The sequence below is a fragment of the Teleopsis dalmanni genome, chromosome X, assembly GCF_002237135.1.
Source record: "Teleopsis dalmanni isolate 2A chromosome X, ASM223713v2, whole genome shotgun sequence".
NCBI classification, from domain to species: Eukaryota; Metazoa; Arthropoda; class Insecta; order Diptera; family Diopsidae; genus Teleopsis; species Teleopsis dalmanni.
The window spans coordinates 32,228,718-32,239,708 of NC_051848.1; the positions used below are offsets into that span (position 1 = coordinate 32,228,718).

At 26.5% G+C, this 10,991-nt stretch overlaps 1 protein-coding gene across 2 annotated transcripts in view; it reads left to right on the top strand.

The window, feature by feature from the left end:
* LOC119662761 (putative uncharacterized protein DDB_G0277255) overlaps window positions 1-3,387 on the top strand; it is a 53,545-nt gene extending 50,158 nt beyond the window's left edge. For both annotated transcript variants that reach the window (XM_038072508.1, XM_038072507.1), the window contains exon 9: window positions 1,534-3,387. In XM_038072508.1, the coding sequence (XP_037928436.1) occupies window positions 1,534-3,250 (1,717 nt within the window). In that variant the 3' untranslated portion in view covers window positions 3,251-3,387. The remainder of the gene's footprint in view (window positions 1-1,533) is intronic.
* The last annotated feature ends 7,604 nt before the right edge of the window (window positions 3,388-10,991 follow it).

Below are 10,991 nucleotides of genomic sequence, written 5' to 3' on the forward strand. Positions count from 1 at the left end.
ATATTATAATAAATTTTCATATTCCATGCTTCTACGTACTTACCTAATCAGAACTTCGATAAAAATTTCGTCTAATAACTCTCATCCTTATCGCAAATTTACTTGCGATTTACTTACTTATTGCTTTTCCAAGAAATAACTTATTATATATAAATATAAGAAACATTACCACTTTGCCATCATCTTCACAATTGTAAAGTGATTTGTTACCAGTTTATATTTCATACATAAAACTATCCTTCTCATGCCAACTTATAAGTAGCTATTAGTTCAACTTAAAATATGCTGTAGACATCCAGTAGTCTGAAACCACATTATTGTTTGAATATGTTGAGAATATTACGCCTTACATATTATTTTAATTCTTATATGATTTATGTCGATGTGAAGAGATTTGAAACATTCAAACGCTTTGGGGTTCCAAGCGTATCATATAGACATAGTCGTTAGTTGTCGGTTTGTTAGTAGTCAAAATAGTTACAGTTGTTAAACCAACTAGTTTATCTTCTGCTTAAATATTAATAATACTTTTATACGAACTTCATGATAAGAGTACTCTCTTATCTAGTGGTCCTTATGACTCAAACAATATTAAACATTATTTCCAAAGATTTCGATTTAGTAGTATAGTCCTTTGTTTAGAATATACCACCAAAATGTATAGTGTTAGAAAAGGATTAACCTGACAGTCGGGATTAAGAAAATAGTTAATAACTAAAACCTACATGATTTTATATATTATATTATATATTATATTCCATTATATTTTATTATATTATATTATATTATATTATATTATATTATATTATATTATATTATATTATATTATATTATATATATTATATATTATATTATATATTATTATAATATTATATATTATATTATATATTATTATAATATTATATATTATATTATATATTATTATAATATTATATATTATATTATATATTATTATAATATTATATATTATATTATATATTATTATAATATTATATATTATATTATATATTATTATAATATTATATATTATATTATATATTATTATAATATTATATATTATATTATATATTATTATAATATTATATTATATTATATTATATTATATTATATTATGTTATATTATATTATATTATATTATATTATATTATATTATATACTAAAACACCTTCTCTTCGGAGAAACTTATCAATCACTTAATATATTATATTATTGTATGTAATAATAGAATTCAATTAAATTATTGGCAAATTATTAAAAATTTTATATATTGTTTGTTAAATCAAATTTTTGTAAAACCATACGGGATTTATATTTATAGAATATTTATATATGATATTTTGACTTCATTTATTTGTGTGTACTATTATTTACTGAAACTCCCATCAAACAGTGAAACTTCAAAATTTTAATCAAAATTTGTCTTTTTTCTCTTTTTCTCTTTCAATACTCTTTGCTCTCATTTTCTTACTGCTCTTGGGAATTGTTGCGATTAATAATTTGAAATAATTTTATTAATAAATAAAACTCGTAAAGAATGGGTCTAATCCATTTTCGTAAAGTTGAAGCTCAACAGCAGCAACAAGCAAATTTAGGTATTGCCAACGTAAATAGCTACAGCAATAATAACAGCAATAGTAATTGTCATGATGTCACAGCTCCTACACTAAGCAGCCTTAATAAGCAAACTAAAACATATAACAATGCATTAGTGAACTCTGCTAACTCAGCCAATCCAAATGAAAGTAAAATACCGATTGTACGTAGCACAGCCGCTTTGTATGACCTAAATGTGACGAGTAGCTGTGTCAACAAACCAACGGCTAGCAATTGCGATGGTAACACAGCAGCAGGATCTTCTGCAACAATACCACCGACACGTGGAGCACGTGCACCACATCATCATATGACTTTACGTGGCAGATCCCGTATACGTTATCATCGTAACGCTCCGGTAACCACAATGGCTTCAGTACCCAATGTTGAGCATAATATACAGCCATGCACTACAGTCACAGCACGTTACTATCGCGACGTTTCAGCTATACCAACATTGTCAACTGCGATACCAACTACGGTAGCAGTAGTTATTGGTGTTAATAGTGGTGAGGATAGTGGTGGGGGTGGTGAGTGTAGTAGTAGTGTTGGTGCTGGTAGTTATATTAATAGTAATCGATCTTTATCGGCAACACTTGACTTAAACTCAAATTCTTTACAAAATACAACTTTAGCACCTACCTCAACGACGTTAACTAAACAACAACGTCAACAACACCAGCAGCAACAGCAACAACAACTGCTGGAAGAACGTATCTCCCAAGTTAATTCCTCTAAGTCCCCCCTATGCAAAAATAACAATAAAAATACTAACAATTACAAAAATCTTAATGCTAACCATACAACAACCACAACAACAACAAATGAAACTGAGTTAAATGCTAACTTACATTCCACACCACCTTTAGATTCAAATCGACTTAATCGTAACCAAATGATTGATATCACCGCCACTGCAGCTGAAGCAACACAAATCCGTGGTACACCCACTGGTATACCAGTTCATAGCCATAGCCATACCAATCAAAATAATATTAACAACAACAACAATATTAATAATAATAATAATAATAATAATAACCGTAAAAACAATAGCATCGTAAAACGTAACAAACGTTCACTGAGCAGTACGCGGATCGAAAAGGATAAATATGATGAGTACAACAACAAATTACTACGTAAGACCACAACAACAATAACCACAACGTCAACGACAGCAACAGGAGCAACCAGCAACAATGTGGCTGAAATTGGTGAAAACAACAACAACAACAACAACAACAACAACAATGGCAATGGCAATGGTAACGATAATTGCCACAGCAACAGCAATAATAACAGCAACAATAACAATAATAATAATAACGTTATTGTCACCGCAGCTTCCACAACAACAACAACAATTGGAACTTCATCAATGTCAAGTGCACCCACCACAGCAAGCTTTAAGGTAACTACTGCTCTAACGCGCCGTTTGCATGCAGCTGCCGCGAATGCGCTTGAATCTTCTACAGCGTCATCCACATCATCAGCATCAACTTCGGGCATACCAACTCCAACATCGAGCGGTGCCATCCATGGCACACACGGTTTGTATTTACAGCGCAGCGTCAAAATTGCTGCAGCTGCCGCTTTAGCCGCCGAGCGGGAGAAACAACACATTTCGCTTAAATTGCGCAAAAAGATAAGTTACTGAAATATATTTAGCTACCACAAAAACCATCCTTTCCCGCTACCTCTTATTATATTGATTAAATTTATTTTCTAATTGAAAAGCATACACTGCCCACAAAAAGGTTACTTCATAAAAAATTAATTATTTGTTAAATACAAAGGGCATTAAATAGAAAAAGATTTTTATTTCAATTTAAATAAGTAAATTATAATATAATATATTGGTTCCTAGTAGGAACAACCTACAAATAAAAGGATATGTTTTGAAACATCAGTTAACGTAGTGTTGTAAGTTCATGTACATATATGTACAAACATGTTTATATACATATATTTATACAAATTGTTAGATAAATCCAATAGTGTCCTTGTATTAATCTTGTTCTTCTTGTGTTATTGTTTTAAAATGTATACAAATGTATCAATAGAATAAATTGCTAAACAAAAAAATATTTAAAAAATTGTCAAGAATTTGTTTTCAAATTTAATACACATCAGAGAGCTGCAATGAGCACTTAACACTTGAATCATACTCGAATCATTTACTGTGTTTCATTTATATGCATTCTGACGCTCGTACATTCAACTCCACTTGATTCATACACACAGGTTACAGTACTTATAATAATTCATACTCTGTTCATATGATACTCATTAACGCGGGCATTCGACACAAAAGTAATGCCAATGATTCATAAACCTTTCATGAGTATTACGTTACAGTCAGAAAAAATTGTTTTGTTGTTGTTTACTGTGCATATAATTTGCTACCAAAACAACTTCTAATTTTATGCATATGAACACAAATCAAAAATACAAACAACACTCATGCATTTACAATGTTAACAACAGGAACACACACCAGCATAAAAGCATAAAACTAAAAACACACATTTTTTTGCTTAGCAAACAACAGCGCTCACACAGAATTTTTACGAATGCTACAAGTCATTTGAGTCATTTATTTTCGATGAGTATATTTATACTCACCTGAGTATATGCTATGATTCATGAATCATTTGCCATTTATGCTACTGTACTTAGAAATGTGTACGAATTCTTGTGAAACTGATTAATTAGCACCGGCATTCGTTAATGAAAACACTTATGAATCTGTGACACTTTCTGTGGCGAATGTGAATGCATATGAGTTATGTGTGAGAAAAACATTTATATGCATTTAGATTTGGTTTTTTTATGAGTGTACTCTGAGTCTTAAGATTATGACTCATTGCAGTTCTCTAATACACATATATAATCCTTTTATTTATTTTTGTATTTTTGACGTGGTCCTGGAAGACGAAATATATCATGGCTGAAGAATTTACGTCAATGGTTCAATAAAAGTACAAGATCAATTTTTTGAGACGCTGTAGATAAAGTCAAAATAGCAATCATGTTAGCCAACGTTCGAAGCGGACAAGGCACCTAGAAGAAGAAGATGCATTTGTAAATTAATAAATTCGCTATAGAGTAAAATAAGAATTCTTTATTATAAATATATACTTAAATTATTTTTTTGTAATTTTTGATTTCTTGGTTATAATGTCGATGAATGGTATATTAATGGTATTATATAAATAGGATATAATTCTTCTGCGTTAGATTTCATTATTAATGTGTAATCAACATATCTTCAATTGTAAATTGTTTTCATTTTAACAAATATATCTCCACTTTAACTTTTAGAATCAAGTTCTATAATTTATTCAACATATTGTTGAACAATATTGGCAAGAGAATGTAACACTTTAAAAGTGCTTATTAACATTTAACAATCTATTTTTTGTAAGTCCTACCACTTTTTTTTTACTTCCCTTTAACGAAATAAGTGATCTTGTTAATAATCTATATTTTGCAAGTCCTACCTTTTCCCGATTGCAAAATAAATGAAATTACCACATCCATTGCTCGACATTTGTAACAATAGTTGTTATACGAAGTAAGAGAGTCTAATTGCCTGAAACCTAATCATAACTTTCAGCATTAGTCGGACTGCCATCCCTAACAATCGCATGGAACTAAAAAAAAACTATAGCTTTGACCTTGGTGCTAGAGTTGAAATATAATTCAGAATGTGATTCTTCACTTTTTCTAAATCCACGAACTCATGAACTTATGGCCAACATATTTCCTTTTATCTTTCTATATCCAACATTGAGATCAGCAATGGCGGAGTAATGAATAAGAAACACAATCCTTTTCAAAAATATATTTTTTTTTTATATTCCATAAATAAATCTAGTCTTTTTTGATACTTTGTTTTCTCACGTTCACCCCTTTGCTTTTCGAAAATAGATTTCTTGTCATTGGATATAAAATTTTGGAACTATGTTTATAACCGTCATTTTTAACCTTCTATTTTTAAATTTCTCAATGTGGAAGAGGCTACCATAGCCATGCACTATGAGTTCGAGTGACATTAGATGAATATGACATTTTTATTTTGTTCCATATACCAATAATGAAAACATTTATTAGTAATAATTTACGGCTTAATTTCGTCATTTAGAGACCATAAATGATACACAATAAATATGTTATTGCCAATTTAGATTTAAACTTTATAATTTTTATAAATGCTCTACCAATTTCATTGAATCAATAATAAATAATCTTAAAATCAGTCCACAAATGATAGACACACCAAATCTATACTACCTATAACACCTGACTCCAGAGATTAACTATGCTCAGTTGGTATCGTACAGCTGATAATTATGTCTTCGGTCGGCCATCATTCTGTTATATCATGCAATAATCTCATGACGATAGTGTATAGCTATTGGATTATAGAAGGATGTAATGTTTCCACTACTTAGCAATAACTTTCTGACATAGTTATCGGAGAAGTGCAAGCAAGACCCTAAAATTTTATTTTGTAGAGTGTAGATATATAACATACATGCAATCACTAAAGGAATAACTTTGTAGCCTGTCTATATGTGACCAGTAAGTAATTTTGTTTTTTTATTTTTTTTTATGTATTAGCGAAATAGAAGTAAAATATTTTAATATTACAAATTCTTTAATTCGAAAATAAAAATATTTAAATTTTTTTTTTGCAAACAAAATATACATAACTATAATTAATTGTAAATTATAGAAATTATTTTTTGTAATCTATCAGTTATAGTATATATCTATATATTTTCTCTGCGTAAAAAATGGATTTTAAATAGAAAAAATAGATCCTTCGATACATTTATTTCAAATTTTTTTTTCAAAAAAAAAAAAATAGAAAATGATTTTTCTATTAAAATGATATGAAAATATTTTTTTTTCTTTATTAAACATATTTAATCTATTGATACATAATGTACCGGGTATATTTTTTTTTTACTTATGAATTTTTTTAAAATATTTGTTAACATATTAATACTTTCCTGTACATTAAAAATATTTGAGTACCTAGAATATTAACATTTGTGTATATTTAATATAATATAATTACAAAATACATTTTTATATATAAGTACTTGTATATATATATACATATGCGTTAAAAAATTGTTTAAATAATTTTAATATTATAACTTGTACTCATTTTGACTTTTCATGTTAATTACATAATTATATTAATTATTGAATCAATTTATTAATATAGTCATTGCAATATAATATACTATACATAAAATGTATTTCAAAAAGTCATAATTTATTTATACATTAAAAAGTTATTTCTTTGTTTTGTTTATAATTGTTTTTTATTTGTCGATATTTGTTACTATGTTACAAAAATAATTTATCATATTCTATCATAAATGTGATTGTGCAATAGAATATAAGATAATGTATTATTATAACTTCATTTACTTCTTTTCCAAGGTTTTAAGAAGATCCAGAAGGTTTGTTACAAATTAAATAACCATATATCAAATTCCATATAACCAAGAAATTAAAAATAAGCGTATGCGATTGAGATTCCATTTTGTATATTTCCGATAGATAAAGTGTCTAGAAAAGAAAAAAAAACCATCACTCACAAAATTTATTACATCTTAAGATGTCAAATCCCAGTTGATTCGGCTATGTAGTTCAAATGCCGTTTAATTGAACAGAAACCAAAATTTTCAGAGTGGCCATCATAAAAAGGAGAAAACACTCCACAAAAACAAAAATAATAGGAGTACTAGATTGAATAAGAGAAATGGTGGTTAGAGAGGGATAAAGAAAAATGTTAGCAAAAACACTAGTTCCCTCTAAACAGTTGCGCAAAGAAAAGAAATAATAATTGTGGGAATAGTATTAAAAAGAACATTAATTAATCTGGTGGTATGCATCTGGCGGTACTAGATGCTATGCTTCATTTAAGTTTTCATTTAATCAAATTAATTATATTGGGGACTTCCACGGATACTAGATTGCCTTCATACTAAGAATGTGTAACTCAAGACATTTCCAAGTTTTATATTTTAAATTTTTGCATAATCTATCTGTAGTCTTTCTTTTATAAAAAAAAAGTATTATGTGACGATGTATTTTTATTTTATGACGTCTTCATGCTTGTATTGCAGTGCAGTGTTATTTTTATTTTGAAATGAGTCCGAAAAAAAAAATAAATAATAAATCATTTACAACTTAATTTAGCTGACGCTAAAAGAAAAGAACAAATTCGTTTACCAAGAAAAATTCCGTTGGCATTCGATAACGACATTTCACCGACAATGTTGAAGAATGGTTACGGAAAGTAGACACCGACTTATTAGAACCTATCACATAGATTACAATTGAAACCTAAAGTAACCACGCTAGCGCATTTGTCTGCTGTTATAACTTGTCAATATCGCGCATATAAATATCTCGTATTATTGTTAAAAACTGATGTAGGTTTTCCATGGGTTTTTTCGAAAAGTCTGCTTGGTTCACTTACCCTGTGATCAGTAAAGTTTTTGACGGCATACGTACACAGCATTCTATTGTCGATGTTGCCAAATGGTTAACGGAAATTGAAAAAATTCTTTTTGAAGTAGAGTCCTTACATAGATTATAACTATAATTTTTTTTTTGTTTTTGAGTGTAACAAACTTCTACATCTTTCACTAACTTTCTGAAGTAAAAAAAAAGGCTTCCATTATAAATATATTTAAATAGTATTTAATTTAAAAGCAACATTGAATCTATACGTTTAGAACTAACATTAGTCATAAACATTTGTTATAGATTTTGTATAATATTTAAATATAAAGTGATTAAAGATATTTAATTTAAGAACTACTATTATTTAAAATTATTTATATCAGAAATCGAACTTGTTATAATCATAGTTGTTGTTTTTTGCATATACATTGCTTATGTTATATATATTATAATCATTCTACATAGCTAACAAGCTAACAATAAAAAAAAACTTAAAAATTGCCTTATTTAATTGTACAAATTATAACATATAAATGCGTAACAGAAAAAATATTTATTTATAAGTAACTATGTATATTAGTAATTAAAAATTATTGACTAGAAAATTATTTAAATTTTATTATTAATAAAATTACAAAGAAATAAAGAAAGTAAAGAATAACATAAAAAAATAAAATAAATAAATTAAAAAAATAGAAAAGTTAAGAAACAAAACAATCGAGATACTTGCATTATTTAAACTTAATTCGTAATATATATATATATATATATATATATATATATATATATATATTATAATATATTATATATTATATATATAAATATAAATATATTTATAATATATAAAATATAAATATATTTATATAAATATTATAATATTATATTATTTATATATATTATATATATATTTATATATGAATATAAATATATAAAAATATTGTAATGTTTATATATAATATATATAAATATAAATGTAAATATAAATATATTTACATATAAATATAAATATATAGATATATATATATATATTTAACATTTGTTAAATATTTCATATGTAAGAGTATAAAAATTTCTAATATAAATTATAATTAATAATCTATGTATAATGTAAAAAAAAATTAAATAAATAAAATTTAATAATGAACACAGGACAGTAAACTAAAAAAAATTAGATTAAATAATAAAAGCACAAAAATATTTCATTAAAACTTTATTAAAAAATAATATTAAATAAAATGAAATATGAACAAAAGCAATAATCAGAAATTAAAAAGAAATGTATATTAAATTTGAAAATAAAGAGAGATATATCTGCTAAATATGATTTTTAGTTTTATACACAAATGTTGGGGTAAACAGAGAAGACCTTTTATATCGCTGATGATAATAAAATTGATCTAATCTGAAGGTTAGAGTATGCTTTATGGATAACTAAGCTTATCAAAAAAATATTTTTGATTTAAAATTTCTATATAAATTTCTATATACCATATATTTTGTGAGAAAAATTTCAAACTATTATATATTCTATACATAGATCACATTACTTTGTACAATTAGAACGTTATTAATATTAATCATTAAAAGAGTTGTCTTCATCATCACTCGTCAATAATTAAATTTATTACCACATAACATATTTTATTCATATATTACTTTATAAAAATGTGTTAATTGTTATTCATGGCTTTACAACTCAGGAATAGATCAAAGGTTTATATACAATATTTATTAATAAAAATAAATTCAATATTTTTATTTAGTAGTCATAAATATTTATAGTCGCTTTGAGACTATGTATGTATCACATACATATCTTTCTATTTGAGGCATAGAACCTTTGTATTCAGTTTAAATCCAACTTTATTCTGGAAGAAGACAACGATATCATATTATAAATAATTTTCATTGTTTATTTCGGATTTAAATATTCCTTAAATCATGGTAAGCTTACCACGTGATCTAAAACCATAAAGATTCCTCTTTAGGGATAGCAATATTGCTATTTGGTCTTCTGCAAATTTGACCCAATCCAGTCACGTTTGTGTTTTCGTATATTTTCTAAGCTTGTATAAGCCTACAGTTCGGTAGTGAATATTTTTTGGGGACCATAAAATGCGGAGAATACGACTTAAACATTGATTTATAAAAATTCGAGTTTTTGACTAGATTGCAATGATACTCTTTGATGTTTCATATAATGGAATAATATTTATGCTTGTATTGCATACATCTGGGAACAGCATATTCCTTTGCTCCGCTTTTTATTATATTACTTTTGAGTTATATTATTGATTGTATGCATATTACCTTCTCGGGAGAAGGAGACGCAACACTATATCCACTGCTCATAGTTTTATTTTTTTTCTCACTAATTTGTTTCTCGACCCGTCTCGAAGTAAACTTTTAGATGTATGTAAATACTGTAAAAAAGTCCCAATGATTTCTACAAATAAGGTTTTCAAAGTTTGGTAACTATACCTACTTTAACTAGAACTTATATGAGAAGTTTAAGTTTTTTTAAAAAGCTGATATTAGTATTGTTTTTCCATATTTATAATAAGATTAACGTTTTTATGAAATCACATAAGTTGTCAAAAACTATGTCTACAACTAACTAGTACTTTAGCATTTTAAATGATGAATGATAATAAGTGCTTAATGTTATAGCAACTTAACTGAACTGATTGGAGAAAAAAAATAGCTAAAATCTAGTCTAATTAGTTGAATTAGTAGTTACTCTAGAACCGTACTTAATGTTTTTTCAATTTTATATATTATAGATAATTGTTTTTAATGTTATATATTCGTGTGAATAAATCAAATTAAATTATATTTATATTTTAGTCAGATACAAAAAAAAGAGTCATTCAGCAGCATAAAAAACTAACTGCAACGTTAAA